This window comes from Lissotriton vulgaris, chromosome 8 (genome assembly GCF_964263255.1).
Source record: "Lissotriton vulgaris chromosome 8, aLisVul1.2, whole genome shotgun sequence".
Classification (NCBI taxonomy): Eukaryota; Metazoa; Chordata; class Amphibia; order Caudata; family Salamandridae; genus Lissotriton; species Lissotriton vulgaris.
In genome coordinates this window covers 169,846,136-169,871,636 of record NC_141696.1, presented here as the reverse complement: position 1 = coordinate 169,871,636, position 25,501 = coordinate 169,846,136, and the positions used below count along the sequence as shown (strand labels likewise).

The following is a 25,501-nucleotide window of genomic DNA, read 5'->3' as shown; positions in this document are numbered from 1 at the left end:
TTACAGATATTGCCACTTGGTGTGATTGAAATTTTGTTTGGGTAAAAATTGTATTGCAGGAGCTCGGAAACAAACAGAATCCAAACCACTGTCGTTGACGTCAAGTGCGATTTAACACGATTTTGGACGCAAGGATGCATTTTGCACTAAAAACAGTGCAAAATGCCAAACCAGTATTTTGACTAATAACACGTAGTTCTATGGGCATTTCACATAATTCATGCAAAAGAAATTATTCAAATGTTGCCCAAGTAGGAGATTGAATTGTCCTGCTTTGCGACTGACCTTTTGTTTAATAATGCTTCATTAAGTATCGAAGTAGTTAATGAGACTTATTTAATTTAAATTGTTTGTCTTTTCTGCAGAGCCCTGCCAAATAGAAGTGAGGCTGCTGTTAGCGTACAGCTCAAGTCGAAGCAAAGCATCGAACAAAGTCTTAAAATCAGCATGGAATGAGAGTACAGAGGTCCTTCCACAGCCCGACAGCTGCATCGAAGGAACAATACCATTCAGCAAACCGGCCAAAGTGTACATAATGCCTAAACCTGCAAGGCGGTGAAGCCTCCAACATGGACACAGCTAGGAATTCTGTATCTCAAGAAAGTAGAGGATATTGGGCTCCAGAAAAACCTCCACTTGAGACTCTGATTATAGAGAGAGTAAATATGGAGCTGACCAGGACTTCTGAAGACCAGATAAGCCTGTCCCTCCATCGTATCAATAAAGTGCTCTTTTTTCAAAATCCTCTCTCCCATTAGACTTTTGAATTCAGATAGTTATTTCAAGAATGGAAGACTCTAAAATGTTGAAGCACTTGTTTTTCGCTTTCAATTCCTTTGCGGTTTTAGTTTGGTTCATTAAATGCTATCATACTTCCATCATCAAAGCCTCTCATAGCAAGATTTTAACATACGAATTATATTTGACACTGCTTTTGAAAATCCACTTTGGAACTTTTTTTCATAACTCAGATGTATTGTAAATTATTTTTCATGAATATTGTTGTACGACTGAGTTTTTTTACCTCCGTATTGAGAATTGAATGGATAACGAGTCTCGTATTTCCTTAATTGAATGGCATCTTTTACAGCGGTACATGTATGTATGTAAGTATCTTCTTTCACAATACACAACAAAACAAAACTAGAAAACATCAAATCGGAAAAGCGCTGCTGGTGATGTTTGATAAGACAGAAGTGGATTGAAATAATGCCATGCATTAAGCTGCTCGTCCGATGGGCAAACTATTTATTTCCTCTCAAAGTTGCAACATTTGCAGCTGCCTAGCTCCATAAATATATTTAGTGTTTTTTGATTTGTAATGAGTTTACCATGTTATTGGTTGTAATCACTTTATCTGGATCACCGATGGAAAAACTAGAAGGTACAATAAACCGTTTTTGTTAGTCTGATAAAGTTTGGTAACATACAGCATGTTTTTATTAAACAGAATGGCGAAGAAAAACCTTTTTAGCCACTTGAGGTTTGAGGAAATTGGCTGCATGCTTTAGAATTAGGAAAAAAATGAAATGACTACATCCTCGGAACAATTTTCCACTAGAACCTGGGTATGAATTCAATATACTGCTGTGTCGGAGGAATTGAAGCTACTCCTCACAATGGACGTTTCATGGAGAAGGTTTTAAAGGAAGGGCCAACAACGTGCATATTTCTATTCGGAGGGTATCGAGTCAGGCTTGCCTCTATGCTCTGAGATACATTAGGAGGTCAAAGATGCTCAAAACAGAATAGAGTATGTTATAAGAACATAATAATCTGAAAACAAAAGGGCGTCTGTCAAAATCACGCCTTTATATGTTTACAGTTTTGGCAATAAAACAAATTAATAATATCCACAGATGAGCAGGGTCACTTACACAAGGAGTAAAACAACCTTCTGAAATTCTTAACTTACTATACAGATTTCCATGCACTTATTTGCCTCAACACGCTGTGCATTAATAGTGATGTTTTACTGGCAGTCGGTGTTATTTCTGAGCACAGTAAAATAACATGACCCAGATCTATTAAACGTTTTCGTTGTTGCAAAGTGATGCAAAACGCAGCAATGCTCATCTTTTGCACGCACAAAATATTTTACATCGCAAGTTGATCCTTATGCCCTGCCTGTTTCGTTATGCAAATAGGCAATGTCCAGAGAGGTAAGCCTCTTTCTCCCTCATCCCCCACTATCCCCCCCCCCCCCACACACACACACAAAAAAAAATGGGTTTTGGAGCAAAGCCAGTCCTATTAAAATAGCTGGATCTGTTTTTTTTTTTTACCAAATTCTGACACCAAGTTATCCAAGTACAAAAAAGAGGCCAAGCAGTATATTGCCAGATACACCTATGTGTTTTGTGCTTCACCATGAATCACACATTTTACACGAGTGGCTGCTGTCTACACATAGAGTTTGTTTTGGAGGATGTACCCATTTGACCATTCCACTGTAGTGTGAGGCCAAGCGTTGTGCACAGTAGCCATTTTCAGTGTGAGCACCACTGATGTCATTCGGGGCAACTCTTGCAGTATCTGCTGCGGTGCAAATTTCTTTTTTTTTTTAGTTCTTCACAGAATGCAATACTGCAATATTTCATGCAGTACTCCTTTTTGTACAGAGTTGTAAATCGGGGTCCAAGTATTTTTATTCAATGTATTGGCACTCAGTTAATTGACATTTGAAGGATGAAAGGCTATATTGTTTAGCAGCATGGACATTTCTTGAAGTTTATTGCCAGGAGCGGTGTGCCTAATAGGGATCTGAAATAACAATTAAAATAGCGTTTACCTCAGTCACCCATCTTTTTTTTAAATTAAAAATAATGCTCATCTGTATCTTATAGTTGTTGGAATCTTCACCAAATGGGATGTCCTGCACACATTATTTTCTATGCTATTTGACGATGGCTGCTATATCTGGGAAAATGCTCAAAGAAAGATACAAAAAAGTGCACGAAGAAAGCGCTTTATTTTTGGAAGGATTAGCAAGTTGAGTGGAAGACCCCCCCAACTTTAACTCCCTGGGCAGCCAGGGCATTATACTCCTTCACTGCCTTTTCAGTCTGGAGGACCACCGCCTCAATGCCATTCTTCTTCAGGTACTCCACTGTTGAGGAGGGGACCTGAAAGAAAAGAAAAATACTATGAAAGACATCACAGAAGAACAGCTGCTTACGGTGTTGCTATTTATTTAGAGTCTTCAAAAACCACTATTAGCACAGAGGCTCAGTGATCATTGCCCGAGCCAGTTGTCAAATAAAGACAACCAACAAAACCCTTGTATGAATACAATGAAACACGTTGTAGGTGACGTAATGGAATACACCAGTGCACACAACTTATGAAAGACTGCTGGTCTTACAATGAAATATTCAGATAAGATCTTGGTTCATATCATAGGATGGTGTTCAAGGAGTTTGGCTGCATGGTATTTGCACCTCATTTCTGTTGGTTGTAAGAGCCAACCACTGAGGTGGAATTAATTGATACATTTACTTATCAAGCCTCTCTACTCTCAGTCCAGGAGCCATATTACAGAAAGGTTGCAATGCATTTATTTTACCACATATTTGATAAGGAATGGGGCCAACAAATTCTCCAATCCATAATAAACATTTTAGAACTAAAGTAAAACCAATAACCTTTTGTTAAGGGACCACTGATAACCACACATCACAATTTGCATATAAATCATTTACATATGTGTCTTAGAGATTAACAAAAAAATATTCTTTATTTAAAAAAGAAATAGGGCACGCTGATCTAGCCATCTCTGTAGTAAAAAAAATTAAACGTAAATAATTTGCCTCGAACATAGCCCCATATTTCACTTTTTAAAAGAAAAGCATTTTTCTATTTCTTATTAAGTAAACACAACAAAAACAGAATTCAATCAGGTTTCCACCTTTTTTTGCCCTAGAGCAAAACAGTTTATTGCTCATACCATTTGCTCCACTCGCAATAGTACAAGAAGAAAACATGCCCCCAACGGATTTTCTGAGGTAGTGCAAACTAATATGCCTTCGAGACTAATAGTGCCTTTTGGACATTTTAGTGCAGTTTTTAAAATGAAAGGCTCCAGTATAAAAATCTTAGCGATGACCATCTCATATTTCTGAAAGGTAAATATTTTAACCTGTTGCTGCTTTTTTGGAAGTCAATTATACTAGACTGTAACCAGTATCCAGTTAACCAAAAAGTTCCACTGCCTACACTTCCAGCTGTGGGTCCAGGGGGCGTAACGCTGGCCTCTGCAGAAACTATGTCTTAGGGGAACCCCAATTGATCCCAAGGCCTTTGAATATCTGTGAGATTGTGGAGTTCCGGGGCCTTGTACAACTGTCTGCAGGGGGACCAATCACTGCACTACGTCAATGTGTGAGGGAGCAGGTTCTTTGCTGGTGTAAGATTACATTGTGCTACAGTTCAAGAAAATTACCAGTACTTTCCAAGTATAATTAGCACACCTCAGAAGATATAACATGTACAGATGAGGGCCTTACCTCTCATTCTGCTGCTTCAGTAGAAGCCATGATGGAGTAACAAAACAAGAATTGGCAATGCCAATAGATCGGTCTTTAAAGGAATGTTATATGGTAATGTGAGGCATTACCTGTAGCTAGCATGGGAAGTGACATGTATTTGTGTGGGTGCATCGAACAATAGAATTGTATTAGTGTAGGTTAAAGGGTCAGGTGACAGTTGCACTGTCAAGCCAGGCCTAAAAATACATGTTGGTTAAGGACTGCCCTCCTTCCATCTGTGCTGCCGCCAGAGAAAAACACCATAAATGATCAAGCACTTTATTAGCAGTACAATGTTATGTGTGTGCCCTTGAAAATTCAAGCTCAGGCAGAAGGATAAATAAACAATCTGTGTGCGGAAGGCAAGCACTTTTTTTGTGGAAGCACACAACTTCTGCCCAATCAGAACATGCACTCCTGGCTAGCAACATGCGGGCGGAGCCAAAGGCCCTCTACTGGTGCTTATCATATAATTGTCTGAAGATAGCTGAGCTTGCAAGCCAGACCATAAACAGATATATGCATAACATCGAGACACTTCCCAGAAGCAGACACCTACAATCTTCCATCCAAAGCACTGTCAGGCCCTTACAAAAATAAAGCATTAATCACCAAACTGAGTTTCAAACAATAAATTGACCAGCACAAACACACAATATAGTGACATAAAAATGATTACATCTAACGTTCATTTTATGGGTACTAGTGATTGCTTAATTCAGTGTGAAAAAAAATATTGCCAGAAATTACAATTTCTGCAAAGGCCACTAAATAATAAAATATTTGGAAAGTACTACTGTTGTGTTTGTGTTGTTCCGTTCATGGTAACATGATTTCAAAACTCCGACCCAGATTTACATTTCTTTAATGGACTTTCGTGCAACACAAAGCTATATACTGTGCGAGCATCAACCTCAATCACGTTTTCTATGAAAACGATATGTTGTGATGGAAAGCCAATTGTTCTTGCATACAGCGGCACCAACTCCCGATCATACATGAGAAAGGGGCGTAAAGGAGTGAGAACAATGCAAACACCACAAGGATTTCACAAGAAGCCAGATCTACTAAAGAAGCACAATCTGCTGGCAGGCGATGACAGTGCAGCAGCCTCGCAGACCTGATATTGACAGGCGGTGCATCTTCCGCGGCGCGGAGCCTGCCGCGTGTAACATTCATCCAGATGCCCCAGATCATGCCAAGCTCCCCCTATGATTAAGGTGTTTGTTAACACCGAAACGCGTCAGGGACAGGAAATGGAGGGACTCCTTGCGTGGTTTGCAATAAAGGTTTTGTTAAACCATCCTCCGTGGAGTGGCGTCTTCATGATCTGGGGCATCTGGATGAATGTTACACGCGGCAGGCTCCGAGCCGCGGAAGATGCACCGCCTGTCAATATCAGGTCTGCGAGGCTGCTGCACTGTCATCGCCTGCCAGCACGAGGGATGCACTAACTAAGCCATGCAGGCAGTCCACAAGCACACTGGAGTGCGAAAAAAACGTAAATTAATTTGGGGATTTTTAAAGAATGAGGCACGAAAACGGAACCTACTGGAAGGCTTAATTAGAACTTCAACACCCAGCATGCCACTTACTGGGAAGGGACTGCGTAATGGTGAAAATATGTTGGAGGACGGTCCGTGTCTTGCCAAGCTCCCCCTCCCCCTATGATTAAGGTGTTAACACCGAAACGCGTCAGGGACAGAAAATGGAGGGACTCCTTGCGCGGTTTGCAATAAAGGTTTTGTTAAACCATCCTCAGGTGGAGTGGCGTCTTCATGATCTGGGGCATCTGGATGAATATATATATATATATATATTAAAATGGGTCATTTTCTGAAGTAGGCAGAAGTTACATGAGGCAAATAGGGTCTTAATAACAAAAGGACTTCAGACATTCTGTTGGTTCCTGGCAAGTCTAAGGATGAAATGAGATTGTTCACTTCCAACACCTTGATGCAGCTTGATAATTCCTTACTGCTATTACTAATGGTTGACATGCGATGCTGATTCGTGAATAAGTTCTAATCTTACTTGTGATTACATTTCACTGAAATTACATGCATTACCAGTCTTTCATATCTAATGTTATGTGGTGCTAGAATTTCACACTAAGCCATGTTGCAGTACGTTATTAAATGTGGCTTAGGATTGAACAATATAGATGTTTGCTCTCTTCCTGCGACTTAACATTTCCTTTGCATACACCAACAGGGGCTTGGTGCTAAGCAACATAAATTAGTTGTGTTGTGTGTTTCCATCCATTATTAAGTTCAAAAACATTTTGTGTAAGAAAATCAATCTGCACATCCATTTGCACTGTGCTGGAATGGTAATTCTAAGTCTGCATATTAAATTTTTTGGGGGGCATCATGAAACTCAAGTTGTCATGAAGAACCCATTTAATAGTTTGATATTATTTCACTCTGTACAGGTTTGAAGCAGAATCACATAGGCCATATTACTTTTATGGACAGTGTGGTACAGGATTGTGAGCTCTGATGGTCTTGGACATGTTTCTTCTTCTGTAATGTGTTGTTCTGTAGTAGGGGATCTCTGTGTATAGTCATAATCTAGTGAACAGTCCCGCCCATGTGCGTGGACCCCGGCAATCAAAAATAATCTCTTAAGTCGTCAAAAAATGCAGAACTGCAAAGACACTTAAGAGAGAATTTAAAGACAAATAATGCAGCCTATTTCCACAGGCTACACTGTCCAGTACTTCAACTAGAAATTCCACCAACAAAACCACACACACATCACAGCCTGCCCAGTTTCTTCCACAGAGAAACTTGCCTCTACCAGTAAATGCCTCTGGAATGATAGAGAGGAAGGCATGGACAGACAAGCCCCATAGGCTGCCATTATTTGGCTTAAATAAGATACTGTGCCTTTAAGAGAACTTTCCAGAACTTCTCATAGTATCCCAGAATGCACAGCAGGTCCCTCTTACTTTCAGTTCTTTTTTCCGGCTCCTGCTAACAGGACCCTGGCATTGAGCTCTCCCCTTTTCAAGGGGTTATACTGGATTTAAGTTCACTTTTTGATAAAAGTGTTTGCAATTTATATTCTTGGTGTTTCCCTTCTCTCCTGTGGGTTTGTTCAGGCTTTTTAGGGCTCTAAAATGCCTGCTCTTTTCGACAAATGCCCAGCATGTGGAAGGAAGAAGGCCAAGACTGATCCACACGACGTCTGCATCATTTGCCTCCCTGAATCACATGTCCCCGAAGACTGTGACATCTGCCAAACCCTCTCAGCAAGGACCCTGAGGGAAAGGCTGAAGATTAGGCTTCAAGGCCTAGAAGAGAGATGACTGCAGGTGGGTCTGGGCAGGCTGGGAAGGTTCCCTCTGCCGAGGCCCCTCTGGGGGGCTCCCCAGAGGCAGGAAGACCAGCAAACGGTCCCGGTCTCCGTCGGCGTCGATTGCATCGACGACGTCGAGAGGGATGACGGCAGTGTGTTCCCCATCTCCCCGGGGCTCCGGGTCGAGACGGCGTGAAGATTCGACGTCGAAGAGCCTGGCTAGGCCTCCGTCGAAACCACTGTCTACGGAGTCTTCGGCGTCGACGTCACCGTCGAGCTATCGACGTCGAAGGAGAAGCCACAGGCGCCCGTCATCGAGGCGATACCGCCGGTCGCCGTCGAGAAGACGGTCGGCGTCGAGGGGATCCTCGGCGTCTAGGACCTCGAGAAAGCAGACTGCGTCGAGGAGGAGTCGACGCTCGTCGTCGAGAGTGGAACGGTCGACGTCGCGGAGGCGGCGTCCGGTGTCGAGGAAGGAGAGGTAGACGTCGCGGAGGCGACGTTCGACGCCGGAGTCGCGGAGGCGACATTCGACCCCGGAAAATCGACGTTCGGAGTCAAGGAGAGAGAGGTCGGCGTCGGGGAGTCGTTCCCACTCCCGAAGCGGCACAGAAGGACTTCTGGCGCCAGAAGTCACACTGAGTCTGGTGGAGGGCGCCGGAGACGGCGATCACCTACTGGAGGGTCTGGTTCGCAGTCCCCTCCTCCGAAGAAGTCACCGGGCTCGGTGTGCTCGGTGGTATATACACCACCTCGGCCGAAGACGCCTCCTCCCCCTGTACCTAAGGAGGATCCTCCCGTCAACCCTCCTCTCCCACCACTTCCTCCCTCAGGACCGCTCCCGCCGCATGGGCCTGCCCCTAGGCTGGAGATACCTCCTGTTCCTTCACCAAGATCGGTGTCACTACCTCCTCTTCCAACACCACCTAAGGGGACTCCTAGACCAAGACCCCAAGATAGGCCACGGAAGACGCCTCCACGGAAACCTACGGAACGCCCACGGACCGGGAGGTCGCGCTCTCGCTCCAGAAGGAGGGAGCGTTCACGCAACAGGTCATCCACGCGGTCGAGATGCCGCCATAGGAGGCACAAGTCTTGCTCTCACTCAAGGTCCTCAGGGACCAGGGACTACTCTCCGACTTCGTCGGGATTGCCAGACACAAGGGTGTCGCCGGTTGATGATCTGGTGGCGTTTCATGATGTCCTATTAAGAGGCGCAGCCAAATTGGGCATCTCCTTGACGGTGCCCACGCCCAAGACATCAGTAATTTTCGAGACACTGCACCAGAAACACCTGTCTCGTCCACTACTGCCTCTGGTGCCGGGCCCGGAGGAACCGGCCATGGACCTTTTTCTCACCCCGGCGGTGACTAAGACGGCCCCCTCGAGATTACAGAAAAAATACCGGGCCCCCGATTCGGATCCGGCTTTTCTGAGAGTGGAACCTCCTCCGGATTCTGTGATAGTGACGGCGGCCCGCAAACAGCATGCTACCACCCAGTCATCCACAGTCCCCCCAGACAAAGAGTCTAGATGGATGGATTCAGCTGGAAGGAAAGTGTGTGGAACATCGGCGACCTCTATGAAGGCTGCGAGTGCCACAGCTTTGTTGGGACGCTACGACCGTGCCCTCTGGGACTCCCTCCAGCAGTTTGCGGAACACTTGCCTCGGGAGAAGAGGGAAGATTTCCAGGAGGTGTTAAATGAAGGGATGCTGGTGGCGAATCAGATTATCAGCGCTGCAGCAGATTCCTCCCTCTTGGCGGCGCATGGCTTTTGCCATGGGATTAACCAGCGACGACATGCCTGGCTCCGCCTTACGTGACTGAAACCTGACGCACAGCAAAGGGTTGCCAATCTTCCATTCTCTGGCGAAACCCTATTTGGGAAACAAGCGGATGATGAAATGGCCCGCATGAAGGCGGAGGCTGAGACACTCACGGCTGTGGGTCTAGAGAAGCTCAAAGACGCATAAATCGTACCGCCCGTTCCGACGGCGGTTCGGTGGACAGGGCAGAGGACGTGACCAAGCTTCGGGACAGTCACAGCAACAACAGCAGTTCCGTAAGCCGTTCCAGAAACGCCCGAAGGGCAGAGGCGGCCAACAGTCGGCACCAGTGACCAAAGGCCCGGCCGGGTCTAGGCCCTGAGCGCTTACTTCCCCCGGGTCCGTTAACCACTCCGGTAGGGGGAAGCATCCAATTTTTTCTGGCAGAGTGGAAAAAATTACTCAGGACAAGTGGGTGCTGAATATTGTTTGCAATGGATACAGTCTTCAGTTCACCAGCCCGCCTCCAGCAATTCCACCGGTCAGCTCGCAGTTCCAGCTGCGCGAGCTCTAGGTGGAGGCAGATATCCTGTTAAGGAAAAGGGCGATAGAAGACGTACCTCTGTCTCAGAGAGGAAGAGGTCTGTACTCCCGGTTCTTCCTGGTTCGCAAGAAGGACAAGAACGAGTTCAGGCTCATTCTGGACTTGCGACAGGCAAACAAATGGATTAGCAGAGAGATGTTTCGCATGCTGTCGTTGCATCAGATTTATCCTCGGTTGCAACAGGGAGACTGGCTATGTGCTATAGACCTACAGGATGCGTACTTCCATGTGCCCATTGCACACAAACACAGGAAGTTCCTGCGATTCCAAGTCGGCGCCAATCATTATCAATACACAGTACTCCCATTCGGACTAAAGTCTGCGCCGAGAACATTCTCGAAGTGAATGGCGGTGGTAGCAGCACACCTGAGGAAGAACAAGGTGTTTGTCTACCCATACCTGGACGATTGGTTGATCAAGGCCTCCTCCTTCTCGGAAGCTCGAGCACACTTCCAGAAGACGTGCGTTCTCTTGAACAAGCTGGGGTTGCACATCAACATGTCCAAGTCTGTCCTGACTCCGGTCCAATGCATACAGTACTTGGGAGCCTCCATCAATACGCTGTCAGCAAGCGTGTCTCCTTCGGAGGAGCAACGATTATCACTCCTTCGGAATGCTCAGGCACTTATGACCACTCCATCTACAACAGTGAGGACGGTGTCTTCTCAACTGGGATCGATGGCCTCTTGTATCTTCCTGACGCCACACGCACGACTGCACATGAGACCGCTGCAGGAGTGCTTGGAGGACCAGTGGGATCAGAGGAAAGGATCTTGGGACGACAAGATACGACTGTCTCTGCATGCTCTTCAGTCGCTGAAGTGGTGGTGTTCAGCGGAGAATCTCCTCAGAGGGGTTCCCTTCCACAAGGACATTCCCACGCAGACTGTCGTGACGGATGCTTCTCTCCACGGTTGGGGGGCGCACTTCGGAGACTTGCAGATTCAAGGAACGTGGTCCCCGATGGAGGCCACGTATCACATCAATTTCCTGGAACTCAGAGCTGTTCACTTGGCACTGAAGGCCTTTCTTCCGTCCTTTCAGACCAACTCTCTGCTTGTACAGACGGACAATACGACCACGATGTATTACCTCAACAAGCAGGGGGGTTCGAGATCACGCACTCTGTCACAGGAGGCGCAGGCGATCTGGCATTAGCTTCTGGCCAGAGGACTGACGATAACGGCTACCCATCTGCCAGGTGTGCAGAATGTTCAGGCGGACGCGCTGAGCAGACTGATTCAGGAAAACCACGAATGGGTCATAAACGAAGAAGTACTAGGAGAAGTCTTCGCAAGGTGGGGAACTCCAGACGTCGATCTGTTCGTCACCGCCGAAAACAGCAAATGCAGAGGCTTCGCCTCCAGGTACTACCAGCAGGGGACGCTGGGGAATGCGTTATGGATCAACTGGTCGAACGGTTTTCTGTACGCTTTTCCACCCATTCCCCTGATTCCGGCGGTACTCATCAAGCTGGCCCGGTCCAGGGCTCGGATGATACTCATTGCCCCGGAATGGCCCAGACAGTGGTGGTTCACGGACCTGCTTCATCGGTCTCTCCTTCCTCACATACGGCTGCCGTGCAGGCCGGACCTTCTCACGAAGTTCGGGGGGCAGATGTTGCACCCCAACCTCTAGTCTTTGAGTTTGGCGGCATGGCTCCTGAGATAGTGCAATATGGCCATTTGAATCTGCCCGAAGATTGTATGGATATACTGAAGGAGTCTAAGAGACTTTCCACTAGGACCTCCTATGCTTACAAGTGGAAGAGGTTCTGTATCTGGTGCCAGTCCAAGAACTATGACCCGACGACGTGCAAGGAAGACGTCATCCTTCCTTACCTTCTACATTTGGCGCAGTCTGGACTTAATGTTCATTCCATTAAGGTTCATCTGGCTGCATTGACTGCCTACAGGAAAAGCCCTTCACAGACTTCCTTCTTCCAGATCCCTGTGATCAAAGACTTTTTGGAAGGCTTGAAGAAAGTGAACCCTCCTGTCAGGCTTCCTTCGCCTTCATGGGAATTGAATGTGGTGCTGTCCAGATTGATGAAGGAGCCTTTTGAACCTTATTATAAGGCTTCGTTGCAGCACCTGTCCTGGAAGGCGGCGTTCCTCGTGGCCATTACATCGGCCCGCAGGGTGAGTGAATTTCAGGCATTGTGTTGCCAAGAACCTTATACTGTATTTCATGCTGCTAAGGTTGTTATGCGTACTCACCCTAAATTTCTTCCCAAGGTAATTTCTGATTTTCATGTCAACCAGACCATAACGTTGCCTACGTGTTTTCAGAATCCTTCATCTCCAGCAGAAAGGTCTCTACATTCCCTGGATGTTAGGAGGGTGTTGAAATTTTATCTCGATAAAGCCAAAGATATTGTAGTCTCTAATGCACGCAAAAGAGCCAATTCCCAAACATCAGGCGAGGCTCCCTCACCAGATAAAGAGTCCCAACTCCTAGACGCATCAGGCAGGCGGACAGCGTCACAGGCAGCAAACATTTGACGTATTGCTAACGCTCAGGCATTATTAGCAAGGTACGACAGGGCACATTATGACTAATTAGAATCCATAATGCAGCACCTTCCCGACAAGTACAAGAATAGGGCAAATGAACTTATACAAGAGGGTAAAACCATCACCAATACCTCTATTTGTTGTGCCCTAGATGCAGCAGACACCGCTTTCAGGGCACTTAATACCAGTGTCCTTTTGCGTAGGCATGCCTGGCTAAACATTTCAGGTTTCAAACCTGAAGTACAAAGTGCCATACTCATCCAACCCTTTGATCAGCAACACTTATTTGGACCTGATGTGGACGTATCCCTTGAAAAAATGAAAAAGGATACGGACAGAGCTAAATCTATGGGAGCCTTGCAGTCGCAAGCTCCCAGACGTTTTTTTCGTCACTCATCCTATAGAAGCACCACTAGAGGCTACTCCTCAGATAGCCCCTCGACTTCTTACAAAGCCCCTACCCAATCCACCTACAATAAGGGCTACCAAAGAGGGGGTTGCAGGGGGAACAATAACAAAGACAGAGGCAAAACCAACAACTCCCGCTCTGCCTCCACCCCTGCCCAATGAATTTCCTCCACTTCCCCATTCCACTCCTGTAGGGGGAAGACTACAACAATTGCTTCCTGTCTGGACCAACATCACATCAGACAGGTGGGTGCGACAAATTATCAAATTAGGTTACTGTCTAGAACTAACATCTACGCTTTTCCGCCCCTACCACTTATGCCACTAGTAATACGCAAACTACAGCAGCATTCTCTAACCCTCATCCTAGTTGCTCCAACGTGGGCCAGACAGCCGTGGTACACCACACTGCTACAACTGTCTGTAGTGCCGCACCAAAAACTATACCTATCTCCACGCCTTTTAACCCAGAACCGTGGAGAGATCAGACACCCGGACCCAGCTCAGCTCAACCTTGCGATCTGGCTCCTGAGATCCTAGAATTCGGATATCTTAACCTTCCTCCTGACTGCATGGTCGTCATAAAAGAAGCTAGACGTCCAACCACTAGAGCATGCTATGCAGCCAAGTGGAAACGCTTTGTAATATATTGTCACAACAACAATATTAATCCCCTAGATGTGTCCATTCAACACATCATAGGATAATTATTACATCTCCATTGGCCTACACGTCTATTAGACTGCATCTTGCTGCCATAGCAGCATATCTACAAAACAGCCAGCATCTATCTCTGTTTAGAGTTCCTGCTATTAAAGCCTTCATGGAAGGCCTCAAGAGAATAATTCCTCCCAGAGTACCACCTTCACCAGTGTGGAATTTGAACATTGTTCTCACATGGCTAATGAGACCTCCCTTCGAACCTTTACATAAATGTGAACTACAATTTTTAACATGGAAGGTTGCGTTCCTAGTAGCTATTACTTCGCTACGGAGAGTTAGTGAACTACAAGCACTAACCTTTCAAGAACCTTTCTTGCAAATGCATCACAATAAGGTCATTCTCCGTACTAATCCAAAATTCCTTCCCAAAGTCATTTCTCCCTTCCACCTCAATCAGTCTGTGGAACTGCCTGTGTTTTTCTCCGAGCCACAGACAGTGCAGAGACGACTGTCGGGCCTCTAGCAGCTTATGGGACCGCTCCCGCAAGGCCTTCGGAGCCATGGCCAGACAGTCGAAACATGACCAGGAGTCATGGTCACGCTCCAGACAGTAGAGACGGACGCCATGGGGGTCGACCACAGACCTCGTGCGGGGACAGGCCCCGCAGGACTTACACCCAGGCACCCCTAAGTGACACTAGGAGTCAAACACTCAAAAAGAGAAGACAAAAAGTCTCAAAAGGATGGTCAAAAAGTGACTACGGTATGTGCTCTAACCGTATCTGCGCTTGCTGGTGAGGAAAAAGAAAGAACCGACATCAGCGCGCATGGGTGGTGCCCAAGTAGTCTCCGTGATGTCATCTCTACGCCTACGATGCCAGCAACGGACGTGGAGCCGCACAACGCCACCTTCCGACGCACTGGGGTAATGCAGACAAAAAACTTTCCGGATCCAGTCTGACGCCTGGGGATATTCTACGGTAAGGAATCTATCACGAACTAATGTCTCTTACAGATATATCGTTACACAAGTAAGTAACTTGTGCATTTAAATAACGTTTGGTTGGTAACCACATGATTACCCCAACACGGTCGTCGAAATGCCATTAACAGAATGAAATGTGTATATTATTATTTAATTTTACATGCCGTTTTCAGTTGTATGTATTTCAAATAATCTTTTCAATTCTGTGACTAATTAACAGAATGAATATGAAAATGTATTGAAGCAAACTACAATGCATGCTCTTCTCTCTATTTATATTCACAATGTCACGTCGTCTATGACACATTCACTACAGTGGTCATGTGACCATGACTCTCGTGTGAGGTCGAAACGTGTCTTTTGGCTGCCTGAATAAACCCCTCGCTAACATTTCCTAATCTGGAGTGGCTCGTTTTTTTTTATCAGGACCGGTAAGAATCGGTCAATTATTTATATATAAATTATTTATATATATATATATATATATATATATATATATATATATATATATATATATATATATATATATATATATATATATATATATAAAAGCTCTCTCCCTCCCGGTCCCGGGTGGAAATAAAGACAGCACACTCGGGAATTCTCGTTGGTAGCAACTTTACTTGCACAGACGCGTTTCGGAAGCCACGCTTCCTTCCTCAATGTTTGTTACACCGCAATGCGCGATCTGGCGCCATTTTATTTCAAAATAACAAACAACTCTCGTTGGTAAGCATGGAGAGGGGACTGGCGCATGAGCGCCATCTTGCTAGTGCATGTAATTCTTACAGTAGCATGATGAGGATTAAATAACACATTCATTTAGTGATTACTAATGTTGATACACATTATTTAAAAACCTCACATATTTACAACGAGGAATTTACAACGTGATATTGCCGTGGATCGGCAAATAACCCTCTCCTTAATACGGCGGGCAATGGACTGAAATCTCGCCGTGGATCGGCTTGTGGCAACTCGAAGGTTGCCATTTGAATTTCCATCGGCCCTGTATACAGATTTATACCAAACAATGTTGCATGATTAATTTCAAAATATTAAAAAAGTTGCCAAATATTGAACAATAATCCGGGCATTACCAAAAATACTGAAAAATTATTAAGTACATGGTGCCTTCTTGGTGAAAAAGACTCTCAATTCATTCTAAGGCACCATTAGTCACAGAAGAACACACATTACAGAAACATTGAGCTGTGATAATATGAATGTCCATACTTGATACTGCAATGTTGGCATTTAGCTCCCTAAGTGCACAGTCAGTTCCTCCCCACAGTTCAGTCCCAAGGGGGCCTTTGTTTGGCAGTCTATAATATAACGGGATTCTAACCTACAAAGTTTTTGTAGTTTATCCCCTCCCCTTATGTTATCAGAAATTGCGTCCAGGCAGAAATACTGTAACAGATTCCTGTCGCTCTTATGTTTAATGGAAAAATGTCTCGCGACAGGGTATGTGAAATCTCTGTTTACTATGGCCCGCATGTGTTCTAAAATGCGCAATTTCACAGGGTTTATAGTGCTGCCTATATACCTAAGCCCGCAAGGGCAGAGGAGGCAATAGACTGCAAATGGGGAAGTACAGGTAAGGAATTGATTAATTCTCTTTTTCTTACTACAGCCCACAATTTTGTAGGAGTAAACCCTTTTGCTATTGGCACAGGCCTTGCATCGGCCGCATGGGAAGAACCCCTTTGCATCTCTTAATTGTCCCGTGCGTGTGGGGATTGGTGACAGATGACTATGTACCAAAGTGTCCCTCAACGAACGCGCCCTCCTAAAAGTTATTAAGGGATTTACAGGTATATCATTCCCAATGATATTATCTTTTAGCAATATGTGCCAATGTCTTTTCAGGATGTTCCTCAATTGTTGACAATCTTTGGAGTATGATGTTATCATCCTGAATTTTTCTGTGTCAGTGGTGGGTTTATGTTTCTTTACAAACAGAGTCTGTCTGGGTTGTGTCCTTACTCTGTCTAAGGTATTGCATAACATTTGCTTGTTATACCCCCTGGCCTCAAATCTATCAATGCTTTCCTGAGCTGCCAATTCAAAGTCGTCATTGGTGGAACAGTTCCGTTTCAACCGTAGAAGCTCACCATAAGGTATACTCTTGATGAGTTTCTGGGGATGATTACTTGACGCATGTAGCGTACTATTTCCCGCTGTAGGCTTCCTATAGAGGGAAGTTTGAATGCTGTTATCGATGACTTCAATCTTTAGGTCTAGGTATACCGCCTCACTCACACTTGCATGACCAGTGAAAATAAGGTTGCAGTTGTTATCATTCAACGCTTTAACGTATTGCCAGGCAGTCTCTACCGAACCATTCCAAACTATGCACAAATCGTCAATATAACGATACCATGAGACGATACAGTTTGACCACTGTTCTCTCTCGGGGCCCCAGGCCTCCTGCTCCTCCCACCAGCCCAAGAATAAATTCGCGTAGCTGGGAGCAGTGAGCCTGGATATATATATATATATATATATATATATATATATATATACACACACACACACACACACACACACACCCCTGTGTGTATATATATATATATATATATATATATATATATATATATATATATATATATAGAGAGAGAGAGGTTGTCACAGGTAAGTACATCAGGAGTTGTTGCATCACAAACACTTCAGAACATGAGGAATACTGTACCAATGCGCACGAACACACAATAATGTATATGATTATATATATATATATATATATATATATATATATATATATACACACATATGAACATATAAATCGTCTTGATTAGTACTGGGTTCCATGATCTCTCTATATCCCAAATCAGTAACAGGTAATGGCTATCTCGATTAGTACTGGGTTCCATGATCTCTCAATATCCCATTTCAGAGGTGCACACCAGTGTAGCTGAAAAGGAACATGTTCCAGGGATAGAGAAATGCTCACTGCTACTTCAATTTCTAGAGATAGTTTGGGCCAAGAGCCTGATAGATGTGCTTCTGTGAAGGACCTTTTCACACACTGACCTGGTGAATTGGGATAGACAATTACAGGAGTTTGCCATGAATTCGTATCAGATGACTGCATTTTCCTACAACCAGCAGTTCCTGAGGATTTCACATTTAAATCCCTAAAGTATTACCTAAATGTTGTGTCCATTACCTGTGGCTCACAAGTCCCTGAAACTAAAGGCCATAAATGCATCTGCACATTTCCATGTACTGACACCAGAACCAGCTGTTGCCACAAATGGATTAGCCTACAGCTGGTTGGACTCCAGAGGACGGTGCACATAGCCGGGGCAAAGATGTACACCCCTGAATAGATTGCTTTGCTTGTCAGTCTTGAGCAGTCATTGTGTTGCTTTGGGGAAGAGCCCACATGTAGTTCTTCGGGTCCACAAGGTTTTGCTGGAAGAGCATTGAAACACACACTCGTTCCAGCATCAGCACATGAAACCAAAATTCAGCAGGTTAAGAATAGAGACAAGTTTCCCAGGCCTGCCACAATGAAAGCATCTTTTATGAGAATTCGATTTAAGCTACTCCTGCTGTGGTTACACAAACATTGGAGAAGGATAGATGCTGACTGCTGAGTTCCAAAGTCATACATTCAGACTCATTGAAAAACAAATGGTTATGAGCCCCATGTAAAACACAAACTGACGCAATTAAAGAGTAGACACCATAATACCCCTTAGTCATATTGTTGGCTACGGAGTAGCTAAAAGGTTGTGGATTTTCTCTAATAAACATTGTTTAAAGTGTACTATCATTTGCTGATGTATTGAAGCACTTTTTTAAAATAAAGAATTGACTGGATAATCAGGTATTAAAGATAATTAATGTGTCATACTGTGTCGAATGTCTAAACTTACACGACCTCCTTCAGAAAGCTTTGTGCTGCTTTGCGCTTCTACCCTGACAGTCAAGTTCACTTGTTACAATTGGAGCCCAGCAATGTGTGACTCTCCTGGGAAATAGATTCTCATATTGATGTTACATAAACAGGAAGAAAAAGTACACTTAAATGCCACTGTAAAATCAGATACCAATATTGATGAATTAATGTTCAGTTTTATTCCACTGGTGATTCTATAGTTTAGAAACCCACCTGCAGAGCCTCGCTCATCCCACGCCCAATTACTAGTGTCTGTACACCTTTTTTGACAACTTCTTCCAGGTCAGCTGGCTGTACCCCAGGATGGTGCTGCAATTAAAAAATGAACTATTTATGATAACATTAAACATGAAGCTGGAACAGATTAACTCAATTGCTCAGTGCCATATACTATCTGCTTGTGACTGCCATAAATCAAATGCGGCCGGTGCACTGGTGAGCCTCATCTTTAGAAAATACCATGCATTAGACAAGATATGTTAAAAAGGTAATATCAAATTACTGGCAAATAACATAAGTGCACTATATACAATTGTTCAAATGTTCTCTCTCTGAACTGATTATTTATCTGAATTAAGAAGTATGATGTGATTATGGCTCATTTTTTGGAGATATGTCCTTTAATTGTGTCTCGATGAGCAAAAAATCTTTTATTAAACGGACAGAACGTCAAAGTCCGTCTTCTATGTTGGTGGTATTCTCTTTCTCGTACATTGGAATGTTGTTCATGAAGATCCTTTGAATTGAGGAGGAACATATAATGTCGACCATGCTGTCATATCAAAATGTCTTAATATATGAAAAAGATTTCTAATAATTGGTTAGTTAAAAATGTCTTCATAAACTCAAACCTCAACTTGCATTTCACAAATAGGTAATGGGGATATTTTTATATTTTTTAAAAAAATAGAAAAATATAATAACAAACAACGATGAATGATAATTAATGGAACTTTTTCATGCTCTTAGTTTGAGAGTATAGAGCAAGAATGAATGTTTTATGTATTACAAATCTAAACCATGTCGATTAAATCATGGCGCCTCGGCCCGATAGGTAAGAAATGCTTCGCATACAAGTAAGTCTGCTTTCTATGCAGCCGTCCCATTAGGGGTCAAATGGGAATAAAACAATGTCGGCCACATTAAGTCCGCGTTTGCAATGAGACCGCAAAAGAAGTAACATGCCGAAGAAGAAGTTTGTCACACACAGGTAGGAACTATAAATCAAATTTAATTAAATAATGACCGTGAAGTGAAAGAGGGGCGCGGAGGGTAGCGGAACAATATCCGCACTTTTGTTTAACACGCAGTATTGCTTTTTCTCCTTCTCGTTTTGGGTGCACGATTTGTGTACTAAATAGGATTCTGGATTTATCAAGATCCGTTGGATTTTTGGATCTACTGAGACGATCTAAGGTCATTTGAGGCTGCCTAAATCAAAGGGGTGTATTTAAGTGTCTTTATGGGGTAAGGTTCTTCCAAAAAATGTTTTAACACAAACATTTTTTTATAAACAAATAGTATTGAACCATGGTGACGATTTAGAATGCGGTCACGTAATCACTGTAAAGAATATCGTCGCTTGGAATACCGTTCATTTTAATACATATTGAGCAGTATAAATAACGCCAGCTCATCTATTAGTTAAGGCGGTGTAATTTAATTATAAACATGGATGTTCACAATTTTACATTTGCTTGCTATATTTTAGAAACTTTCAGCCACGCTATCAAGCTGAATTACAATCGGGTAGTGGGGTTACGTATTAGTCTAAGACTATACACCTGATTTTAGGATTCAAACTTAAGAATCAACCGCATAACCATTTCTTCTGGTTCAAACCAGTTTGCTGAAGATACACCATGTAATTAACATGATTATAATCAACTCATATCAACGATTTTTTATAGAAAGAAAACCATTGAGAAAATAAAAAATAAAAAGTTCGAAATTAATCACTGAATTACACCCTGGCAACTACTATCCAAAAAAGCGTTGTCCTGAATGAATGTACAGTTTCGGAGGTGAGAGAAAATAGTTGACTTTATAGTCAATTGTGCATGAGGTGATGGGTATCTATGCTCACTAGTCAGTATTACAATCTAGCAAATGTTGAATAATCATTGGTCCTTATGGCCATCTCTGGACAAACAAGTGTATCACATTTGGTGACAAGGCATGAGATTTAATTCATGCTATGAGTAGAACATACGCTTTCCACCAACATAAATAAGACTGTACTTTGGGGGAACTATCCAGTAAAGAACAAGGTGCATCTTTGATGTGAAAATTTAAATATATAAATGAATTCGTGTTGTGTTCAATGCTATACTAGCAGAATGCATATAGGATATATGTTTTTAATCAAGATAAGTCTGTATATACTTGAGCAATGGACAATGGGGGATTATTGTCTAAAAGGCCATATATATATATTTTTTTTGTTTCTGCAGCCTTGAAAAAGCCCTGTGGGCGAAACGCGTGTCGGCTGCTGCTGTGTCAACTTATACTTGACTCAAATAAAGCACACAAGATTTGATTGAAGAGTGTAATTGGAACATCTCATTGAAGTGGAAATTTTGGAAACTTGGACCATACTTTGAAAAGACTTTCTTACATTTCCATTGAACCTGTATATTGATTGGATGTGCTCGGGTGTAGTGCTAAAATATTGGGTCAGGATCTTTTAGATCCATTGACTGATCGACACCCTAGTGGGTGGGTGTCATAATACCTTGAAGAGCACCTCCTACTGAGTAAACTGTGTACACAAAGGTTTTTCTCATAGATTTAGGAAGCCAATATGATGTGCGGGTCAAAATAAGCAAACCCACCTCTTGTATGCATTTAGAAAATACCTCTTTGGCTGAGTTTTGTCACCTGAATTATTTTTAGAAATCTAATTTACAAAAATTATTTTTCATTAATCTTCTTACAGTATTCCAATTGTATTTGTAATTAAAAGAACACAAAACAGAAACATTAGCATATTTACAGTACAACACATTGCACACATCACAGTATGGTACAACGGGTGAGCTATTTATAAACGAGTGGGTTTATTACTTAGCCATTTCTGATAACCTTTTCAGTCCAGAGTCAGAGTGACAGGAACTACAACCGTGTTAGTCGATTCTGCAGAACTCTGTACAGTGTGGTTACACCAATCCAACAGTAACAGTCCTATATAAAATCACTCTAAAATAAGTCCATATTCATAGCAGAAGCACCCACAAAGATGCCTTTAATGATATTACTATTTTCAGCATCAAGCTTCCTAATCATCAGGTGGGTTATTTATTTGGGAGTTTAAGCTCAGCTAGGTTCTGTCTCAGTTTATTTTTCCCCCAGTGTGGTGTCCATTTGCCAGGGTTCTGGGATAAGCGTTTTGGCAAACAATGGCAGAAATTGTTTAATCATTGCCCATATCTGCCCAATCGTGCTAGAATTTCTCCAGTTGTCATGACTAAGGATATGAGGGACAGTGCTACATTCTGGCAGACACACTATGTGTGCTCCCTGTCTATTGGGACCACTTTGTTTTTAGTTTCATTTTCTTTCAGTTAAGCCCCTGGGCTCTGATGTGGGCCTCCAAAGAGCAATTCTCCTGGTAGAAGAACTGGTGCAGCCGTACTTTGAGAGTTGCTGGTGGCTGTAAAACCTGATTTTCGTGGTCCGCATCCTGGTGGACTGAAGCAGGAGACCCATGAATGTGCTGGCTTGATGTCACGGATTACAAGGTGTAGAGGTGAGCATTTTGGAAGCATGCTAGCCAATTTGCAACAACGTACAATTCTGCCAATTGCCTGCAAATGAACTAGAAAAGCTAGGCAAACAAATATACTAAGTCAGACTAAACTGGACCAGAGAAGTGATATAACTTCGGTAATAAAAGTTAGTCAGGGATAGTCTGCTGTGCTAGAGTTAGACCAACGACTGGCATCCATTTAAGTTATCTTGAATAAACCAGGGTACAGGAATATTGGTCGAGGAAGGAACAGTTCTAGCCTGTAAAGTCTCTACTGCAGCTTTAATCTCTTTTACATTTACATTTGGTGCGTTAGCCTGCAATAGAGAGACTGGGCTCATAGTAGCATCCTGATTACTTACAAAAACAAAAATCTGAACATTTAGGATATCACCCTAGGAGAGTTTAGAGCCACTCAATCATGGAGGCCTGAAAGCTACAATGCTGCACCCTTTAGATGTCATCTTCAAATGATTTCTTTGCTGATATTGTGCAGTAACTGAGGTAATAAGTGTTATGTAAGAAAACAGAGAATGTACTTCGGATTTAACATACTACCCCTCCTCTCTTTTAGCTAAATGAGGGTGTCATCTATGAATAGGGAAAAGCTTGAAGGTGAAAAACTATTGCTACGGGCAAATAACCAATTTCTAAATAAATGTCTTCTAGAATCTGGTGCTCTGCATGGGTTGTGAAGCAGATATCGCCCTTAACGCAAGAATGGGTGAAAAGCAAGTAGTACTCGACGGGAAATTGAAATGAACAAACTGACATGTCAGATAGCAATAACGATATGTAGTGTGAAAGTATTATTGTGTGGTCACGTGAGATGTTGCTGGGGGAATCTACAATTGTTATGAAGATATGTACCTCTATGTGTATTTTGAGTGATAACTGATGTGTTTTACCGAAGTGTCGCTGGAGATTTGCACCTTCTAAGAAATGGTTTGATGTTGATCGCTAAGATGAACTGCGTACAACCGCCCTGTTGGTGCTTAAAAACTCAATAAATAAAGTTGTTTAAAAAAAGCAAGTAGTAGAAAACAGAATGAAAGTATGAATTGAGGTTTATTTGGTCACCCAGTATGTGTCCACTGATGAAACACTGCCAATGAAAGCCAAGATTTCTGCCTTCTTACAGGTAGACTCTACTTGTAATCTGTGGTGTAACGTCTTGCAAGTTAACAAACAACACAAATTGTATACAATGTACAATCTAGAGATCAATATGTACCGTGCCTATAGAACTGCTGGAAGAGAAAATGACTTGGTGGCCAATACTTTAAAAATAACCTACATGTTATCTACAGAATGAAAAAAATGATACCCAAAGAATCAAGCTGATTGACTGGGTTGCACATCTTAAACTACTAGTGACAAATATGACTTCTGCTGGACATAAGTACCATGAGTAAAGGTGATAAGAACATACTCCGTTTGTGTGTCTGGATTCAAAGAAGAAGTATATGTTTGCAAAAGGTTTAATGGAACTTACCAGTTTCACAATTGTAATTCAGAAACTTTACTTGTTATCGTGGGGATTCACAAATCTGCCAACCCTTTGTCCAGGATGTCTGCAATGAATGTTAAGTGCTGTATCTTGAGATATTGCTCTGGCTTTGTGTTCTTTGGCTCATTCCACTTGTACTCTTGTGGAATATGGAACGCTGACACCTAGGTTTATGTCTCGAAGCAGTGGGCCAGACATTTTAGGCTGGCACCATCAAGGTTGTCTGGAAATTGTTCTCAGAACAGGTCACATATGCCAAATGTTAACTGTTGCTGAATCCCAAACTGATGGAAGACTGGGTGACTTGCAATCTTGACAAGACATGATAATGTCTGTAGTGAAGAATTGGGGAAGTTAAAGGCTTTTGTACATGCATCAAGTTAAAGGAGAGACACATTCTTGTAAAATATAAATGGCGAGATGTGCCATTGAGTGCGAGGCAACGGGATACTTGAATTATTCAATCAAATGTGTAAGGAGGGAATGATTGAGTATGTGAAATTGTGTCTGTGGTTGTTGCCCATAGTTGTGGCTCTCAAAAAATACAATGAGTTAAGAATGTGCATTAACTCTAGGAGTTTCATTCAAGCCATTTGGGTGGATGGACATCCGTTTCCCAAGATTGAAAATATGTTGTGCACTTTAGCAGGTGCAAGCATATTTTCTAAACTTGATTCGAGATCTGCGCATCATCGGGTGTTGTAAACGGAAAAATCAAGACAACTTACAGCTTTTGTTACAACTAGTGGTGTTTTTCAATTCTGCAGAATGCCTTTTGGACTTGCTTCTGCTGAATTCCAAAGGGTAATGGGTGAAGTTTTGAAAGGGCTCAAGGGTGGGCTTGTTTTTCATTATGACATCTTGGTTTAAGGTAAAGATGATGTAGAGCATTTGGTAAGGTCGAGTGATGTTTTAGCAGATTTAAGGATTAAAACTCAGGAAAGATCAGTGAGATTTTGGGGTGCATGAGGTGTAGTACTTTGCCATGTAATTGCTGGTAAAGGCATTGGTTCATGTCTGGGGTTACTGAAAGCAATTGAGGAGGTGCCAGTCCCAATATACAGACAGCAGCTCAAGGCTTTTTTAGGTTTGTGTGAAATGTATGCTACATTTGTTTAATATGTTGCCACAAAAGTGGAGTAATAAAAGCCGAAGACACAGAAGTCCAGGTGAGGCTTTATTCAATGCAACCACCGACAGGTTAAAAGGTCTCAACAGCAGCGCATCCAAAGCCAGAATAACTCATGACAATCCATGAAGTAATCACATTCCAAAATTCTACAACTAGCTCAAGCAGGTTAATGACAACACCTCCCCCTTTCAAAAATTATAAAGAAAAACAAATTGAATATGTCACTGGACAATGACCTATAACATACGAAAGAAAATAAAGAAAAGGAACTAAGTAGAGAAAGTTACTAAGCAGAAGCAAATACAAGAACAATAGGAGAAAATGAAACATTAGCAAATAAGAACTACTCTAATACAAAACATAATCCTTACATTTCGCTGGTATGGGCCTGTTTGAATAACCAGTGTTTTTTTCTCCTTCCATAGAAA

General features: G+C 42.9%; 2 protein-coding genes across 5 annotated transcripts in view; one reads left to right on the top strand and one right to left on the bottom strand.

Moving 5' to 3' along the window:
* The window catches only part of INTS4 (integrator complex subunit 4), a 358,899-nt gene extending 357,902 nt beyond the window's left edge, over positions 1-997 (top strand). Inside the window, exon 23 of the mRNA XM_086933901.1 lies at positions 366-997. Coding sequence (XP_086790027.1) covers positions 366-559 — 194 coding nt within the window. The 3' untranslated portion in view covers positions 560-997. The remainder of the gene's footprint in view (positions 1-365) is intronic.
* A 1,955-nt stretch (positions 998-2,952) lies between these two features.
* AAMDC (adipogenesis associated Mth938 domain containing) overlaps positions 2,953-25,501 on the bottom strand; it is a 111,466-nt gene continuing 88,917 nt past the window's right edge. For all 4 annotated transcript variants that reach the window (XM_086933897.1, XM_086933898.1, XM_086933900.1 and 1 more), the window contains 2 exons: positions 18,897-18,992; positions 2,953-3,125 (listed from right to left, as the gene is read on the bottom strand). In XM_086933897.1, the coding sequence (XP_086790023.1) occupies positions 2,985-3,125; positions 18,897-18,992 (237 nt within the window). In that variant the 3' untranslated portion in view covers positions 2,953-2,984. The remainder of the gene's footprint in view (positions 3,126-18,896; positions 18,993-25,501) is intronic.